At 33.0% G+C, this 20852-nt stretch overlaps 1 protein-coding gene across 4 annotated transcripts in view; it reads left to right on the forward strand.

Moving 5' to 3' along the window:
* LOC110992270 (dachshund homolog 2) overlaps positions 1-20109 on the forward strand; it is a 135053-nt gene extending 114944 nt beyond the window's left edge. For all 4 annotated transcript variants that reach the window (XM_022258019.2, XM_022258020.2, XM_022258021.2 and 1 more), the window contains 3 exons: positions 11904-12050; positions 13440-13643; positions 18645-20109. In XM_022258019.2, the coding sequence (XP_022113711.2) occupies positions 11904-12050; positions 13440-13643; positions 18645-18775 (482 nt within the window). In that variant the 3' untranslated portion in view covers positions 18776-20109. The remainder of the gene's footprint in view (positions 1-11903; positions 12051-13439; positions 13644-18644) is intronic.
* Positions 20110-20852: the final 743 nt, after the last annotated feature.

The following is a 20852-nucleotide window of genomic DNA, read 5'->3' on the forward strand; positions in this document are numbered from 1 at the left end:
CATGTGCTTTTTATAATATCCTTTGAAATATCTGTCCACGTGTTCTTAAAATCATTGCAAACATTTTAATATTACACGAGAATTATATCGATTTTATAATTCAGAAATAAATTATTGAATTTTAAAATTTCCGAAATGCTAAAAGAATTGAACATATTCATAAGTATCTTGTTGAAACAGTTCTTTGCACGTTAGATTTCAGAACCTTCAAACTATTCAATATCAAAACAGAACATAGCTCTAGAATTTGTTCAATAGACTGAGTAAACGTATTGCGTGTTCAGTGTCTTAACTAAATGAGTCAACCACTGGTAAAGCCTATTCTTTCGATCTATTGAGTTCCTCTGACATTATTTCACTACAGGAACTCTACTATCCGTATTTGAAGTTTGTTCACCGCTTTTTGCTTTTCACGTTTAGGAAATAGTGCAACCGAGGTAACCTATAGATGGATGGCAGGTGGCAGATATTAATTTAAGTCATACTGGAGAAATGGTTGAGTGCGTTTCTCAGGCCAATGGGACAGCTTTTCTTATATATATATATCTGCTAGAAATCCTTTATTAAAACCTAAACATTAAATATACAGTATTTACAATTTTCTTAACCTTATGTAGGTTAAGATAATTTTTTTCTTAATTTAATAATAAAAATATTGCGATACTTGTTGAGCCAGGAAAGTGTTCTGGCGTCACTGGTACCATTTACCAGGCGCCAATATAAATCTTTAGTTAGCGCCTGTGTACTTGTACCCTACGGCCGAAAAGCCTATACTTATATTATTTTAATTTTATGACTTGATAAGTCTTACTTAGGTCTTTTGGAAGTAACCTATTTGTTAAGCGATATACATAAAGAACAAGCCAAAACCTCGGGATAAGATTTTATGACACAACAAAAAACTATTTCTTTTTTTCAATTATAAATATTTAAATCTTGAAAAACATTTGTTTCTTTAAATCTCATTAAAAAACTTTGACAATGACAGACGACCCGAAAACCCTTTTAATTTGTAAAGCGCAAGAACAACAAGGACTCGTATAATTATTATTGAAGAAGTTTTACCAATTAATTATAGAAACAAACGAAGCACGGAATTAGTGTCATGGCTTTTGGAAGTTAAAATCAATTTACAACTTAAATGCTATTTGAACGGACTTCTTACATAAAGTTTTATTAGCAAAATTATTATTTTTTCACATATGGATTTCTATTTGACAATATTTTTAGCCAGACAAGTACTCGTAGAATAGTTTGTCGTGCAATACAAAAATGAAAAATGTATCTTTTAACTGAATTCTTCATGTGAACTGTTAGTAGTAATAATTATCTTCTTCCCATAAATATCGCAATTGCAAATATAACATATAAAAAGGTGTTACAGATAAAAAGGTGTTTTTTATTGTTATCATCATAAGAGAAGACTTACGCCCGAACCCAATAATTAATCCACAACCTCAGATTGACATCAATCTGATATCAGACCGTCACAGTCTATAGATCTCTAAAGTAAATAAAACCGTAAAATAATATTAAAATATACATGTTTTGTTTAAAACATATCAAATAGCTTTTTAATTATTTAAAAACTGGTGTAAGATAAAATCTTAAGATAGGACATTAGCACAGTTGAACTGTCATTTTCATACAAAGGTCTACACATACATATAGCTTGTATCGACAGATGGCTATTACAATCTTTGATATCATTTAATTGATTTTTGGCATACTTTTATTAATGTTTGGATTAAGATGTCAATCTCAATTGGTCAAAAATGGATTGAGATAGGTTAGGGTTTGGGCGTTAGTCGCTTAAGCATGCGATTGTCATTCCTAAGGCCGTGTGTTCGAAGCACCGATAAATTTTCTTTATATATTATGTTCAAATAGCATTTGCTTCTACGGTAAAACAATATAGGGTTTTAGCGCTTGATTATAAATATTATCATAAAATAACTATTAAGTTCGTTTAAAAGAGAATTGTATTGTTTTCCTTAATTAAAGAAAAAAAATCCATATTTACGAATACACTACTAAACAGAATATTATGCACATACGCGATAAATCCATAATTTTAAAGGAATTACGCCCTGTTTTTGCCTCCTCCCAGCCGGGCATAGGAAATTCAATAATAATTGAACTTGTGTTCGCTAGACCGCATCCGGTGTCTCGGCGAAATTACTTATTGATCTCAACGGCATGCACTTAATAATTAAAATATCGCCTCTACATTTGATATCCTAGTTTATGGTATTAACAATTCTGTCAAAGATGATCAAAGACATCTTAAATAATAAAACAATTTAAATCAGTTATTTCTGTTGAAGTAATAGAAACAGCGGATTTATATTTATATGAATATACGTTCGTATATTGTAGTATTACTATATGTTATACATAAAGAGAATATTACTAATATACACGTTAATATTACTTACACAACTGCCGCAGTAAAGAAAATATATTTATCTCCATCGCACCCGTAAAAATGGCTATTTAGTTTATACATTAAACAAGATAAATAAAGCGTAAAAACTATTATTCATATTCACTGAGGCTATCGTATTTAATAGTTAGACATAATCCATAATTTTAATTTTGGAATATCCGAAATGTGTGATTCGAATTTCAAATTTCTACCCGATTTTCTTCTCATGAATCAAGTCAAGTTTAAATATTTCTAGACGAATATAACAGTTTGCGAACCAATAAATGTTGTTAGACGTTAAAATTGTGTTTACGGGACCACACACGATCAACAGACTTGGTGAAGCCATACTGAATTGATTGCAGGATATCGTATTTATGTTTCAAATATCATATTTAGCTCTCAGATCAATTTTGCATTATGACAGGATGCGTTTAGGTTTACAGTTTCCATTTGTGGTTTATGCTGTAATTGTAAAGTACTTATTAATTAAATTGTTGCGTTTTAAATTAAAAGGCTTAAGAACAACAATGTACGTATCTTACTTACTTCGTTTTTTAATTGTGAATGCATTTATTATAATTATGCATTGATTATATAGTAAAATTATATTTCATGTTTCGTACTTCACAACAGTCAAGTTCAAAACTATTACATCAAATGGAACGTGTTGTGATTTTTTAAAATTAATTAGTTCATTCTTTTTTATAAATTCCATTTTCAAAATGAGTATAAATATGTCACACCAGCTGTACTCCCAGGTTCACCTATTCAGTGTTAGCGTGATGTTATATCTATGGCTTTTAACGTAGCACTGTAAACTTGGAATCGTTACAAGAAAGTCGACACTTGACAGTCAATAAAATCGATATCGTGTTCTAGTAGCGAGTCGTGAAAGGCGATTCCGTTAAAATCGTTAAATACCCGGTAGCGAGACGTTTACGCTATAACGGTTTATCGACTTATTGCTACGAGAATTGTTTATCCATAGCTATTATGCTATTGCCCAGTTGAAATGTTTAGTATGATTGGTATTAGTTTAAATTGTATGTAGTGTTAGGCGGTAGGAAACTGGCGTGTCTTAGATGTCGCGTGTCAGGCACCGAAGTCTGATAATATACTTGTCTATTAAGAAAAACTGTTCTAAAAGCAGATACAAAAATTTCGCACGGACAAAGGGTTGAGTAGTGCAAATTTTATTTAATTAATAAATTAACTTTTTGTGACATTTTTCTTAGATAGCGTTTTTTGGACATAACATTATTGTTATTATTATTATTTTTTAATTATTTTTTTTTCGTAGATTGTTCTTTTCATCCACTTTTGCGTGTCCGTTTGCCAGGTGGCAATGGTCTCCTCCAATCTTCTCAATTCTGGCCATTCTATGGCCACTGTACCCCATGTTGTTCCCGCGACTTGTCTAATGTCGTCGTCCCACCTTTTTTGTGATCTACCTCTCTTTCTCTTTCCATCTCTTGCGTAGCATTGTGTGATTATTTTACTCCACTTTTGTAACTGTACATTTATAAAAAGATACCTCTCAATACGAGCACTCCATTCGCTCAATTGATTCATAAAAAATTAAACTACAAAATGCTTTTTATTTAATTGAAACGGTGAAATTTCGAATATTGCAAAATATTCGCTGCAAAACTTTATAGTCAATTAATGGCTTCTTTGAAATCATATAAAGCATTTATTAAACTGTCAACACCCGTTAGTTCAAATGGACCGGACATACGTTTCCCGCCTTGGTTTCCCGACTAGGGGCGCCGATTCGCACCCCCATGATGAATTTACCTTTTATTTTGTCCCACTTGACTCGATTGAGAGTGATTTTTGAGCGTGAATGGGCAGCCAGTGTAATTTGCCACTGACAGGGCGAAATGTACATTAAAAGCTATAAAGGACCGGATGAAACTCAATTAGAACTCTTATTGTAAGATAAAAACTTTGCAATTCGCTCGAAACGTATCACTTTGCAAACGGAGAGTATTGCTTGACTGAAGTGAATCTCAAATGTAATTAGTTTGACGGCACTCGCCGTCCACCTCGATACAATCGCCGTGCGAATTCATTTAACTTTCATAGACAAAGTTTACACCAGATTTATACCGCAACAAAACTTAACAGAATCTTAGTGGTACACTCTAACTGCGCCCCTCTCGAATAGTTGTTAGACAATAAATTATTTAATAACCCCTCGGTCGTGGACCCGACCTGTACACTTAATCAAGGAATATATTCGACGGAATCACCTCTTTAGAAACAATTAATTCCGTCTTGATTAGAACCCTTGCACTTAGATGTCTTTGAGCCGCTCATAATGGTCACGGCCTTGCGAACAATACCTCACCAATTACCCTTTAACTTGCATATACGAATTTAAAATAAGAATAAATACTTTAAAATTCATTCGTTGAACTTCAGCGTAAACATATATATTGGCTAATATCGACATGCACCAAACTAATCAAGTGTTTAAGCTTTGAATATTGTAGCTAAACACTTGAGTGGTCCTCGAAAGTTTCTCTAATTCGTTCGCTTCGTGTTACAAAGCTGTGCAGAACTCATCTGTAATTATTCATCCCGAGTGACCGACGCCGACCGGTATCGGGTTATTGCTAAGGCACTTCGTAACTCATGAGCAAATCGTGTCCCGTTACACACTTACTTGAGCATTACCTACTACAGACATTGCAATGATGGTCTAAAATAACGCTTGATGCATTTGATTTCGGACCCTTCCATAAATTGATATTAAAAACGTCGATTTAGTTTTGATACAAATTCTTCTAACATTATTCTTACTGAGCCGAACATTCGTAAAGTTTTAATTTTCTGCACAAAACGTTTAAGGGGTCGTCTATTTGATGTCCAGGGTTGGCGAAGTTCGAACGCTTTATTACTGTGTCCGGCTTTAAGTGGGTGTAAAGTTTCAACACCCTTTGATTTACTTGCGAAGCGGGGAATTTGTATGCGAGGAATCGAACGATTTATTCTTTCGCATTTGTTTTTATTAGATTTGCGTTTACGCTCTTCCAGCGTACACCTCACATATATTTGTATCCGATTGGAATTACTTAATAGTTTCCAAGGGAATACTAACCACATAATGGTACCCGCAATTATTACACTAATACCCTAAAAGGACTCACCTTAATCCCTTAATCGGAAGCCAAACTAACGCGATGCCGTTCCGCATAGAAATATCTTAAATTGGCAACACGGTCCGATGGGTCGACCATAAAACATCTTAATGAGTACACCGGCAGCTGCGGAGCTCTATATTGCCTCTCATATCCATGCAAACTACCCGCCGATGTCTTAGCGGCGTTACTTTCCTCCTACGTGTTTACAAGTAGACAACTAATTTGTTGCAATATGTGCATAGGACAACATTATGAGCGCTATCTGCTCAGTGCGTGTCTTGCATATATTACTGCCAAACCACTAGGTGTCTCAACGTGACCCTTCCTTGATACCCTTTATATTCAAATTCAGCCCCGACCGGCCATTTGGACACGGATTTGTTATAAGATTAAAGGAAGATTTCACTTGTGAAACAATATGGCTAACGATTTACATATTTCGTTTCCTTATTAGTTTCGGGATATTTGTTTTGGGGCCGATAAATTTACATCCACTGACCGATTAAATAACCTTTAGGCATCTTTAATGGGGGTGCCGCGTGGTCGCTGTTGGCCTTAGCAAATGTGTGCCTGTGCGTAATTGAATATTTTATGTAGTGACGCAAATTTAGTGAGGGAAACCTATTGATTTCTCTCGGCGAATTATTCTTAGAAACAACTACAGCTCTTACTAATAAAACGTCAACATTGACGTCTCGTTTCTCCTCAACTCTCGTGTGTTTATCGTTTGCATTTATCTGTTGACTGTTTTTATTCCGCAGTTGACATTTGCCCTCTGTTTCAACAAACTCATCCTATTTCACATCGAGTTTCTTTCATTCGCGTACAAGTGTTCGCGTTACATTACCTCTATTCATCTCGAGATAGCTTCACTTAGTTTCCTCTTTTTCAGTGCTCGGGTTAATTTCTGCATCTTTATTATTCGAGTGGCCGGTGTAGTGTAGTCTGGCAGGGTAGATTGTGTGGCGGAAAGCAAACTTGAATTGTTGGGTCGCGTGGAGGTAATGAACGTGCGGGTGGGACATGGCTGCTGGAGGCGTCTAGGTGCCTCACCGCGGGAGGATGGGGGGGCATCGAGGAGTGGAAAGGGGGGATGCAACGCGTCCTGTATGCACAGTGCCGCTTCCGCATTCGTTAATGCAAAAGCGAGCACAGACTTCAGGTGTACATTTTCAGCGCATGTATGCTTTATACTCGATTCTAAGGCATACGACTTTGTGCAATGTTAAACCTTAATTATTATTACATTTTATCTTGTACACGTCTTCAGTAATATGCTTCGAGAAAGCAATTTCATGAAAGCCCTTATCTTCCTTACATGTAGTTATTGTGTTTTGCGTTTAATTAAGAGACAGTAATAACATTGTATTAACGGAGATTAATTTAATAATTTAACTTCTAATGCGTATAAAACTTGTGAAGGACAATTCTTATTCTTATTTTCATATTATGCCTACACAAAAGCTATCTGAAGACTTAACAATTCATTATTACATTCATTCATTTCGAGTTCATTAAAATCGCATTAGGATTAATTTTTCTCGTCCCCATTTTAATTCGCAGTTTGCCAAGGGGATCTGGCTGGACGGCTGCAATCATCCACTGTAAATATTTGTTAAAATTTACCTGCGCCTTGTTCATGATATTACACAAGTTGAGCTAGACTCCACTGTCAATCGAAAAGCTTTTAACGCAAATTCTATTATAGTAAAAAACATATTGTATTAAATACGTGAGAATTAATACATATCTTATAATAGAATTCTATTTAAGTTCACGTGTTGCAAAGCGTCATTAAATGCAATTTTCTTGCACTATACATTATTAGCTGATCGATACCATTAGTCTTCGTATAAATTGATTTTAACACGACCAAAGATACATAACACATAACCTTTACGTACGTCATACTTATGTCATTATTGTCATAAATTAATGTCCGTCATAAATAATGATTAAGGTTTTTTGCCTTAACGACGTCGACGATTCCAGTTATGTATCATAAATATAATTAAGGAAAAACATGTAGTTTGGCAATCGTAGGTTACTATGACGTCTTCATTTATAGCGTTTAGCCCGGACGTCTTGTTGAACAAAAGATTTGTATTCAGCAAGACGCCACAAAAACAAAGTAGGCAATCACTAATAAGTGTCAGCGCCACTTGTGTTTGTTTTGTCTTAGCATAATATGTTTTACTTACTACTTAGCATAATATGTTTTGACTTAGGGTCCTTCAAGAAAAGAGCGTACCAATTCTTAAAAGGCCAGGAACGCACTCGCGAGCCCTCTTGCATTGAGAGTGTCCATGGGCAGCGGTATCATCAGGTGAGCCTCCTGCCCGTTTGCCCCATAAAAAAAAGAAGAAAAAGAATGGACAAATGTGCCACTTTTGTTTTTTTATAAGACTAAATTTTATTACACGTAAATTAATATTTTGTATGCAGCGAAGCCTCATGAATTCATTTGCACGCGATATGGCCCTCCGACGAATATCTACAATATTATTAAGTCAGGCATATTAATAAAGGTGTCGTGTTTCGACCACACTCACTTCGCAGGAAGCATGGCCCGATGGCCATTCCAACGAAAACAATGTTCATTCTGATTCAATTGCCCTTTCTACCTGTGTCTTTATTTAGTGTTTCATTTGTTTTTACAATACGATGTTATGTAAAATGTAACCACAATACATTATTTTCTTAAAATAAAGGTGATTTTGACATGAATTATTTATGTTAATGCCCATATAAAAGACAAACCAAATATTATATTTTTGTATATGTATTCGAAACTATTTCTAGAAGGACTATGTATGCCTATTAATAATTATTTTATAACTGTGTCGTAATAGTTCTAAATGTTGGAGTAATCACAAATTTTACGAAGCATAAAATTTATGGCCGAACACCCTTATGTTATAGGACAAATTTATGAAAAACAATCATCATTAATAGTTCGTATATCTGAGTAAACTTAAGATAAAACTTATTTTATAAATATCTGATATGTAGAATTTAAATAAAAAACTTTCACCTTTCTTTTTCATTGCGTATATATATTTCTAACTTGGTACTCAAATTACAATTATATCAATATAATTCTATATTTTTAGAAAATAGTCCAAACAAATCAATAACTGATATAGGTAGGTAGGTAGGTATCAATAACTGATATAGGTATATTAAATTTGTAGTACCCAAAGAAACTCACTCAAGGTATTACATCTGTTAAAAAGATTTAAACCAAAATATTTTTATAATTAGGGAAATAAAGATTATCTTAACACTAAAATGGCGTTTTGCCGGGGGCTGCAATATCGTACATTTCACGGTCCGTAATTCGGCTGTATCGACACGGATATAATAACCAGTGGAATGGTCACTATAAAGAGAGATTGTATTTTTTACTAACGTCGTAAGAAGTTGGAATGTCCGACCGGCCCTTTGATCGGTTTGATAAAAGTGCTTTCAATTTTCTCTCCTTTTTCATAAGAAATTTCCCTTACCTTTATTGTAAATATGGAATGTAACGTTATGGAATATTATAAGTCATAATACGCGTGGTATTGACAGTTGACAGCTAAAAACGCTACACAGATTATCTATATACATCTAATGAAAAAAGAAATTCGAATGGCCCTTAACAAAATTCAAATTTGGAAGTTTTTCTTATATTCGGTTCGCGCGTATCTTTGAGTTTAGTTAGGGTGTTTTTTAAGACATAAGTGAAAAGATAAAAGATATTTGTGTAGTTAAGGTCATTCGTAGCACATAACTCAGAGTCCCCACTTCGCCGACAAGAACAATAATCCGCGCAATTTTGAGGAAAATTGTTATCGCGAGAGCCACTCGCCTCATAAATTTTGTCCAAATAAAACAGAGGAAACAGATAAAAAGCTAAACTGCTGTCAGCAAATAGTTTACGGATATTGTCGCGGACACTTTGGGAGGACACTGGTGATGTACGATCGTTGCCTTTTTATACGCACTACTTTCTTTACATATTCACATACAGGCATACAGTTATTTATTGACACTCTATTGCTCATAATACAATTCAAAAATTCATACTTATAGTGCAACGAAAGAGGTAGTACTATACTATATACTAGGACCTATATAAAAAATCAAAATCAAATTACCATCAAGCAAATATACAAGTCTTAAATCAATATTAATTATAACAATAATTTATTTGTATGCTCTAAAGTATTTTATAAATTTCGAATGTAGTCATGTTGAAGTCTGTGTTTGTTTAAATTTAAATAGGCATAAATGTCAAAACCTGTAATTGACATGAACAATTTAGTGAGACATTCTATATTCAAATAGAATCCATAGATAAATATTATATTTCAAATATGGAATATAAAACGTAAGTCATTCCAATCAATACCGTCACTGAACCGAGCATACGCCACGATAAGTGACTCATCTTATCTGACAAACATTATTTCATACACATCTATCGGAAAGCCATTCCGACTGTGTCTGATTTTATTCTAGGCAATTTATTTTCAATAAAGAACTATAAAAAAGACTTATCTAAATGGCTTCGTGCGACTGAGAGGGGAGGCTGTCATAAAAATAGATTCATATTTACTTTTCATCATACTTGGTGAGTGTGAGTAGTTAAGATACACGTAACTATTTTATTAAACTTATAAACTTAACTTAATTTACATGAACTCTTAAAAAAATCACTTTTTTTACAAACACATTATATTTCTTTTAAGAAATCAAATTTATTATATGTATCTAATTTCGCTCAAAGATCCTACTCATTTACATATTATTTGAACAAAGCACCCAAGGGGACCGTTTCAAGCATTTATGAGTCGAAAGTATTAAAGAAAAACCGGATATGAATAAGATAGATACGAAATAAGCAAGTAAAGCGTGCAAGAAAATCGCTCGCGGCGAATGAGCCCCGCGGAAGGCAGCATTGTTCCGCGACTTTTAAAAACGAAACAAAATGAACGAGGGGAAGGAAATCGGATGAAAATATGAATAGAGTTCACCTATACATATAACGAAACGTTGGAGATCGGGTCTCAACCGCGGCGGTCCGCAAATATAATTTGCATAGTCAAGTAGCCGAACTTTTGTCTGCAACGGATGTTCGCAGCCATATTCGTTCGTTGCTTTTTAACCACACTCCCATTCTGTATCGGTATGGACTTTTTATTGCATTTTTTCCCCTTTGAACGGATTCCTTCAATATTTCGCCGGTTTGTTTTTATTCATACTACTACACACTCGTTCGTCGAATTGTTTCGTTACATATTGCGTGCTTAACATTAAAAGAAATAAAACATTACCAATATGTAATTAAATTATTAACACAAAGCGAATAGCGCTTTGATTCAGGCACTATTGTCGAGAACAAAGGATAAGAACTTTTTATTAAAAACCTCTTTGGTGCCGAAAAGAAATAATCTATTGAAGAATTATTACGATTCATCTTTGCTCATGATTTTATGTTGGAGCAAGCGCCGCATCACAAAGCGCCGCCGATCCGTAACCAAATATTGACTTATAAAAACAATAGACCCATATTGCTACTCCGCCTTATTCAATTCAATGAATGGCTAATACTTCTAGAGCTTTAATATTTAAACCGTATAATTACATTTTTCTTCAAAAGGGGCAAAAAACGTTGCTGGGCCATTAGTTCTTAATGCGTTAATAAACAAATGAGCTGAGATAAAAAGGTCCAAAAATAAACGTCATCGAAGTGAGAAACTGTTTTTCAGAGGTGTTAGACTGTACCGGTGTTCATAGTCGCCGGGCCGTTGAATTTTCCAATGACTGGCCGTTCGGATGAACACATTCGAAAAGACCGAACCTTTTCATATATGAAGCTCATATCTGGAAATTAACCTTAACACCGTCCCTAATCTCTATTTGTACTACTTTGTTACCTTTTAAGTAGAAAATAACTTAATTAAGTAGGGAGAGATGTGGAATGAGAATAAAAACTCTAGGCGACGGGTAGATTATTATGTACCATGTCAGGGGTCGTGAGACAAATGATGCGTAGGAGTCGATCACTATTGAACCTCGACCGATTCATTAGCAACAACATTAATTACTAGCGAATGCTAATGAGAAATTATGCTTTCTAGTTTATGATTTACTTTAAAGTTGTGTATACAAAATCAGTATTGTACAGAAATAGTATTTAAATTTGATTAATCTCCTAAAGAAGAGTTCAATCCAATGATTTGAAATTAGAAACATTGTATTGATTACAGGAAAACTAACTCCATTTGCGCTTAAACTTGAAATACCCAATCTAACCTTAATACTTTTCTTTTTAGTAATGTACCAGAAACGATTGAAAAAAGAACGAAAGCAAAGACAACAGATACAAGAACAGCTGGAGCTGGAATTCAAGAGGCGGCAGAAGATAGAAGAGGCACTCAAACAATCTGGGGCGCCTTCCGAAATACTTAGAATAGTTACTGGTTAGTATAACGTTACTATTTAAACTAAATGCAATCTTTTGTTTAAGTCTCTTATTTAATTTTTAAAAATGGTCTTGCGAGGCTAAATATTACGCTTTTGGACAAGCTTATGTTGTTAAGTTTGATTCAGAACAGCATATTGAAAAAAAATATGTGCGTGTTAAATGCCCTAATAAATTGATGGGTGAAGCTTGCCACTCTCGCATACATCGAACTGAAGTTAGCTACATTAAGAATTAGTTATGCTTCACTGATAATCCAACTAGGTCTCATTACGGCCTTTTGTTTGTGAAATATTATTTGATTTTGGAACTTAATTTTTCCCACATAGTTGTTGTACACTTGGAACCAACATTATCTAATCGTAAACCTATCGTGTCTCAATGACAGGCCGTTGTCTTCCTTGTAATGTTGCTCGTATTAGCCGTATTTCCTTGTCAAATCACCCGTAACTATTCAACAAGTAACGTCGAGTGCTCCTGACATGTTAACTTACCGTCTGTCAAAGTATCTGCAGGCGATTCTGACAGCGGCAAACAAATTTCAACTATATTGATTGTTTGATTAGAACTATTTCAGTATATTTGCGTTCTAACATTCGCAGTTGATGAGTGCGTGACGTAAGAAGGGTGGTAAACGCTAGTGATGGTGTGTACTAATCTCCGTGTCAGGAAATCGTTCCGTAGGCCATTTGAAACGAGGGCCTATAAGCTAACATGCATTTGAGTTCGATTGCATAATCTTGATTTCATTTTACTTCACAAATCCTTCAATTAAATTCTCTCACGAATTTCATGTAAACCGTCTAGTGATTTAAAAAGTATCTATTCGATATTAGGAAATAATTCTGTAAGTGTGGCTGAATTTTGTACTTTTTACGAAAATATATATTTAGATGTCACAAGAAAATAAGTCTACATTTTTTTAAATGATATATTATTGTTTTGTGGCCCTAGTATATTCAAAATTTGATATAAATTTTCATGTGACTTCACAAATCCTTCAATTAAATTCTCTCACGAATTTCATGTAAACCGTCTAGTGATTTAATAAGTATCTATTCGATATTAGGAAATAATTCTGTAAGTGTGGCTGAATTTTGTACTTTTTACGAAAATATATATTTAGATGTCACAAGAAAATAAGTCTACATTTTTTTAAATGATATATTATTGCTTGGTGGCCCTGGTATATTCAAAATTTGATATAAATTTTCATGTGACAAAAAAAAATTACAAATTTTTGACCAGTGTAATTTATGACTTTCACCTTTGAATTGAATTGCTTATATAACTTAATATGTCTTAAAGACTATGATAGAGGCAAAATAATTAAGATTATCAATTAGGAAAAAATTAATTTATAAATAAAATCGTATGTGTCTTTCAGAGAACCTAACGCCGCAGACGCAAGAAAATCGGCCGGAGAGAGAAAATGGCACAGAGAGTAAGCCGCCAAGCACTGAACCGCCAACCACCTCACCACCATTCCAGCGGGAGCCACCGAGAACACCAGACAAGCCCCAATGGAACTATCCCCCACCACCAGTTGACATTATGAGCGGGGGAGCCGCTTTCTGGCAGAATTACTCTGGTAAGAATATGTCCCAGTATTGATCTGATAACTGTTATTTATCGGAAATATAATAATAATAAGATAATTAACTAAATTAAATTAATCAACATATTAGGTGGAACACTCTCAATTTTGTTTAATATAAATATGACTTTTTTTTCAACTGTAACATTTTTATACAGTATTTTAGTTTTACCTATATATAAGTCCTAAAACAACATGTATGCTTAAAATATACAAGAAAATATGATTTCACACACTTACACATAATTATATTAGAACATAAAATAGTTATCCATAGGTGCCATAAATCAAACTATTGGTAATATAAATAATCTGTTTAGTACTCTTTGAATGAATAAACATAAATAAAAGGCATTTCTAAAGGAAATCATAGCATGAGGGTTGTAAAAGGAAATTCAACATCAAAATTTTATACTCATACCATACAGAATTGAAAATGTCAAGTATTTTAAAAGCACAAAATGAACGATACATGCACAATGTAATTTTATTGGGGCTTTTTGATTCGAATTGTGAATTGAAAAGCCCCTGGAATGCTGTTATTGGTTTTTGGGCATCGATGGCTTTCGGAAAGAAAATTCATAAAACCCATACAATAAATTAAATTATTTTTTTGTTTAATTTTTGTAATATTAGTATTTTCACTCAAATTTTTAAAGCCTGATGACTTCTGTTCGCGTCCACATGTTTTAGGGGCGACACCGTTTTTTATATTTTTGTTTGTATGTTAATTTTGACACGTGTTTATCCTAATTTTGTGGTCCAAATAAAAAAAAAACATCCTATATTTGATGAAATAAAAAGTTCTCAGGATTGTTCATTCTGTTACTTTCGCTGCCCAAAATCCCAAGATGTTACTACCTATACTCAAACCGATTTTATTTATGTGTGATTTTATGTATATGATATGCAATTTATATTTACTCCCTACTTTTTGATGTCAAAAGGAGTTTCATAGAAAGGTGACAGTGTTCCATAAACAATAACTTTTTTTTAATGTTAATCAACAAAAATAATTTATTTATTTGAGATGTATATTTTATTATATAGAATTCCTCTCATCATTATAAACTTTAATCAAAATAGGGCGATGGTAATTAACTTAATATCAATTGTACTTTGCCATTTGACATTTGCATATTTATGGAGTCAAAATGTTTACGTGTATACAACAAACGATTTCCCCCATTGAAACGAGTGCTTTCCGAGTTGAAATTGCAACCAATTTAAGTGCTGCCCCAGTGTCTAATACACGCTAACACGCGAATCAAAGTATTTTGCAAGTGTGATTCTACATTGGAGATATTTTAAATATTAAATTTATTCGTAACAATCTGACCTGGTTTACTTCGCACAACTTAACAGTGCTTTTAAACCCGTGAGCTATTTATTTTAATTTTCAAATATTTTTTTGACATTTGAGACGAAGACAAATACAACAAATAAAACCATAAAATCAAGATATTTCTCATTACTCGTAGAAGTTCTATAAAAAAATCGAATAGGCCTGAAATTTTTAACACTAATACAAAAAAAATATTTTGAAATGTGTTTCTATGGAAAATTTAAAACGAAAGAGCGACTCAACATTATTGATTCCATTCCAAAACAATTTTCGAATTACAATTTGAATTTTGATTGGATTACATAATATAAAACCTCATTTTTTTTATAATTTACTAAGACTTAACTTAAAATATACATATATACTATTTGTTCCAGTTTTGCTAAGCTGTTATTTAACTCTAATATATACAAATTTTAGAGCTGTAAATAAATTAAAAAAACATTGTATATTATATTTTTAAGTACAAAGGCAATATTGTGTACATATATGCCATCGAACCATGGAAATTTTGAAAACCATACATTATATTTTGTATAACAAACCATACATTATATACCTTAACATTGTGTATACCATACGAATGAAACAACGGATGCTAAGTAATACAAAGTTGAAAAATTAATAAAGAGGCAACTTCGGGCGTTTTTAGGTGCGCTTGTAAAATGAATGGAAATAAAATGTACCGCACAGGTGCGCCCGAAACCTTTGACGATATTAACTTTTTGTTCATAATGTAAAATATGTAATATATATACTAATTCAATTTGAGAACCAGAAACATTTATTTTTAAACGTATTTTAATTGTCATGAAATTGATTCTTTGAAAAAGTCTTGATACGATAATAGAAATTCAATCAGTTTAATTTGATACGCATCAGTACTACAAGGGTCAACTCGCTTCCTATAAATGCTTTTCGTCTCATACACTGCATTTATATTGTGTAAAATTTATATATATGTAAAATTTCCGAGCTTCAGATTTCTGTATCCGTATCATTTGTTTTCAAACAGGCAAGTCATAAGCATTTTGTGCCCGAAATACGACTTCGATTGAATGCCGGATTCCTTACGATTTTTTTATTTACATTACGAGGGAGTGTTTAATGCGCACATGGACAGAATTTCCATAAGAGCAAAACCGTGGATCGAACATACGCCCTTACGTTTATAATTACTTACTTCATTTTGTAGTCAAAAATTCTACTTCTTTTCTATGTGACCTTTAGACCTAATGATTATTACTTATTAGTTTTCCTTTAAAACTATAAGACAGTACGGCAGTTATTTGAAATATGTAACTTCTCAATATCTCTCGCACTTAAGCTTTGCTATCTATTTATATAGTCGTTTAAAGTATAACGCGTATTGACTTTCTATTTTGTCCAAAAAATTTAAATTTAATATTCCAAAGTTCAAAGCTCCAAGTTTGTAAAAAATACCCTTTGAAACAAATATAATTATTTTTCTAACAATAATTAATACACCCGTGTCAAATACCGTGTTACGTTTTTTACAAAGCGATTGAGTTACAAAAAGTTTCAAAGCCTTCGAAAAAGTTTCGAACAATGACATTTATGTTTAAAATTAAACAACTGAAAAAGTCAAGTTTTTGTGAGAACAAAGCGAGAAAATTATTATCTTTAGAATCGATAAAACATCGGTGACGCAATTTATTGCTCGGCAAATCTATTTAATTACATAATCGATTCGTTACCCTATAGATTGAACTTTTTACCACTTAGAGGGTAATGCTACCAAATCAAACAAAACATATAATTTTTCAGTAATGAAAAACAATTACTTAGCCTTTTGAAGTACATCTAATTATATTATAACTTCACCAGACGGTTCACGGAAAACTCTTTACGAGAGCGCTCAGGCATAACTGTTATTTCAAAGAACAAATAGATTATAGCACTCAAAGGAACCGGCAATCTTATTTTAAAAGCAGCAAATGCAAAAATATTACGTATTCAAACAGACCTAATGGGACATTTAGGGGTGGTAGCGAAGTGAAACGGCAAAGGCCGAAGCTTTTAAGTGTATAATATTTAATTGTGACGCCCTAGGCGAATAATCTCGCCCGGGATAATAGGTTTCTGTTTCGGGACAACCCTCGATGAGCGACACTTGTGAGTGTGACGCCCTGGAGCCAGTCTACACTGAACAAATCGGATTATAATTGAGTTTTTTCAACTGACAAATTAATCTTGCACAAAACAAATGCTATAAACACAGAGTTTGTATCACGCAAGTATCAAGTTTGGGGCCTGTTAGTTTCTTAAGCTTTTGATTCGGTAAGTTCGAAACAGTGAAACGATTTTGCCAAATTACTATTTTGATTTTAATCAAATTTCGTTTCGAAAATACAAGAAAAAACAGAATACCAGATATGTTTTGGATAATTTCCAATGTGAAATGCACGCAGTATTGAAATTCATGAATATAGCAAAATTGTTAAACTCGTTGGATCCATTTAATAAATCGCACAAAGACACCTAAATAACTTAACAATCATTTTCGTTTGAATTGAATATTCTCCTCTTTTAAGAAGTAAGCAAAAAAGATTCCGTTTATATCTTTTATATCTCGTAAATTGCAGGAGGCGACAAGCGTTGCATGAAATTGAATAAGCATATTTCGTAAAATACGACGTTTTGAGAGACAATTGGCTTACCTCACCTATTTGGGCCTTTTTAAACTTTGTCAATTTGTTTTAAATCTTGTAAGAATATTTGATGGTGTTTCACTTTGTCTTAGTCTGTGACTTACGTTTAGCAGATTAGGATTGTTCATAAATGTAATATCGTCCAAGTTTGTTGTATGCCTATCGACCAAGACTTTTCAAATATCATTTGTTTATTTTTTCTTATTCTGTAATAGACTTTAATAATGAGTCACATTTTTAAAAGACTTCCATCATTCCTTGTGTCTAATAGCGATTACAATTTACATTAAATAGAATTAAAAGTTGTTGTGTATGTGAAAATTACATTCACATCGTGTCGAACGCAGAGCAAATGAGTATCAACCCTTTCACAATTTAATAAACGATTCTAATATGGCAAGTGTACGTTTTTACCGAAGGGAATATCGAATATTAAATTAGGAAGTGCCATGGAGATGCGGACTCCGTTTGATGTCAGATTTTCCCAACGTTAATGACATTTTCCATGGTACATGTATGTGTTATATGACAATCGTCGACTCTGTAATTAAAATTACGTACTTGAAATATTAACGATTTTATGTATATCTAAAATTATGTTTTGTAAAGAAAGTCTCTTAAGCCATAGAGTGGTTATTTCTATTTGTATTGATATTTTAAGGCTATTTTCATTCAGTATCTATGGAACAGAAATAATTATGTGATTACCTGACATAGAGACGACAATCCGGTATAAAAAAGTCCCAATTCAAATTGTACTAAACTTTATCTTGGAGATGTAGTAAATTACGTTCTAGTTGTTAATACAAATCCAATACCAACAATTATTTTATAAAAATTATGTAGTGTTGCTGGGTTTTATAAAAATTATGGGCTGTTGTATCAGCCAGGAAAATGGAGTTGTCATCAAGGTCGGGGCAACACATAAAGCAATATTAAGAAATTTATATTAAACATATAATTTTTGTTTGTCAACAGAATCCTTGGCTCAGGAGTTAGAAATGGAGCGCAAATCACGGCAGCATGCCCTCGAAAGAGATGTGAAGAGTCCCTTATCCGACCGTGCTGCTTACTACAAGAACTCAGTGCTATTCAGCTCAGCCACTTAGCTGTCGAGCACCGGGGTCCCCGAATACCCCGACAACCAAGAGTGCGATAAAGATAACGACGATACGAGAAAACCTATGATTAGTGTCAAACCTGAGTTTAGAGAAAAATGAATCCAAAGATTGTTATTGGTACAGTTCAAGTAGTCGATCCTAACGGATGTTACTGAAAATAAATCGATCATTGTTCATGTATATTGAAATCAATTCGTAATATTTAACATTTCAATGTATAAGATCTCGATTCGAGATTAGTGTAAATAATGTAAGCGTGTAGTTATTGCATAAGTCGAGGTTACGATAACATTTCTTCCATAGTGAAATTTGTAAATATTTCTTTATATGTTAGTCTTAAGATCGATTCATGTTATTTATTCACGAACATATTTTAATCTTTAATGTACCTTGAAACATTTACGAATGCCATATTTACGTTTAAGACTCTAATCAGCATTAACGTTTTCTGGAAGATCTTACGTCGATAGCGAATAAAATTTTGTGAAACCATTGGAATTGATAGAAGACTGTTTTATCTATCTATTTTCAGTTTAAATTGTTTTTATTCAGGCTTCATCATCTTTCTTAGACCATAGCTTGTTCGGAATTTAAAATTTTATCAATTCGAAAAGGACATGTGATCTTCATGTAATTTATTAAAATTTAGTGCAATGATTAGCTGTAACTGATACTAGAAATACCTTATAGTGTACGTATAATTACTTTAAGATAGCAGTTAAACAGTTCTTTGACTTACAATAATAATGACTGAATAAAAGTTGTTCACTGACAGCGTTTCAACAATTGCTTAGTAGATATTGTATAATAGTAACACATCCCATATCTACAAGAGTACGAGAGTAATTATAAGTTAGGTTTATAGATGAAAGATAGCATTATCGGTACATAGATTACGAAGCGAATATAACGTCATTAGAACATAGAATCGATCGGCGTTTGACTATTCAATATGATTCAAGGATTTGAAATGTAGTCAGGCGCCGATGGATCGAAGCTTGTCGATTTACATATTATCTGTATGGGTAATGAGTAATGGATAATCTAGTTGTTATTATAAATGTTTAGCTGAATGAACTTGTGTGGCTGTACAGCGCGTGAATGTGGTTCCCGATATGGTAACTTTATTTTCCAACAAGTGCGTTTTATTAAATTCTTTTGGCATACACTTGTGGTAATTTTTGTCAATTCATGGACGCTTCACACTTTCGTTCTTGTATGCAAGCATTATTTATTAATTTTATTGTAATAATATTTTACTTAAATTGTGTGTGTGCCTTGTATCGTAGAGAAAATATCAAGATTAAAAGGGAAAACTGTCAGTTTGTGTTTGATTTATCCTAAAAAAACCTTAATATTTCATTAAAATGAACTTTTAAAACCTATTTAAATTATTGGAAAAGCATTCTACATACACCAAAATGTTGGTATACAAAAGGTTAGAAAATTTGGCATCTCAAAACATTACATTTATAACTTATATGATATTCTCATAAAACAATAGAATTTATAAGTCTAATTTTCATAGCAAAATAATAAACATATATAATAACTTGAATATATGCCATACATGCAATCAGTATAGAGATTCCCATCTTGAGCTTTATTATCTCAGCCAATAACTTTCCGTTAAATCAAATCAAATCAAATCAAAAATATCTTTATTCATATAGGTAAACATGTACACTTATGAACGTCAAGATAAACGTTCGCAAGTCAAGGGCGTAGAGCGGGTAAGAAGAACTGGCAAGAAACTTTCCGCCACTCTTTTCAATCGCCAAGTTTTTAATATAATATAATTTATAAAAGGCTTTATTAATTAATTTACTTTTAACAAGGGCTTTGAATTTATTTAGTGACAGTTCTCTAATTTCGGGGATCTTGGGAGTTAGTTGTAAAAACGAATACAATTTCCATACAAGGAGTGGTTTATCTTCTGGAGCCTGGTTGGTCGCACACTCAAATTAGTTCTATTGCGCGTATTATACTAGTGAAAGTCACCATTTGTTTTAAAATCGTTTAAGTTTTTTTGTACACACAACAAGGCTTCAAGAATATGTTGACC

This window comes from Pieris rapae, chromosome 15 (assembly GCF_905147795.1).
Source record: "Pieris rapae chromosome 15, ilPieRapa1.1, whole genome shotgun sequence".
In the NCBI taxonomy this organism is placed as follows: Eukaryota; Metazoa; Arthropoda; class Insecta; order Lepidoptera; family Pieridae; genus Pieris; species Pieris rapae.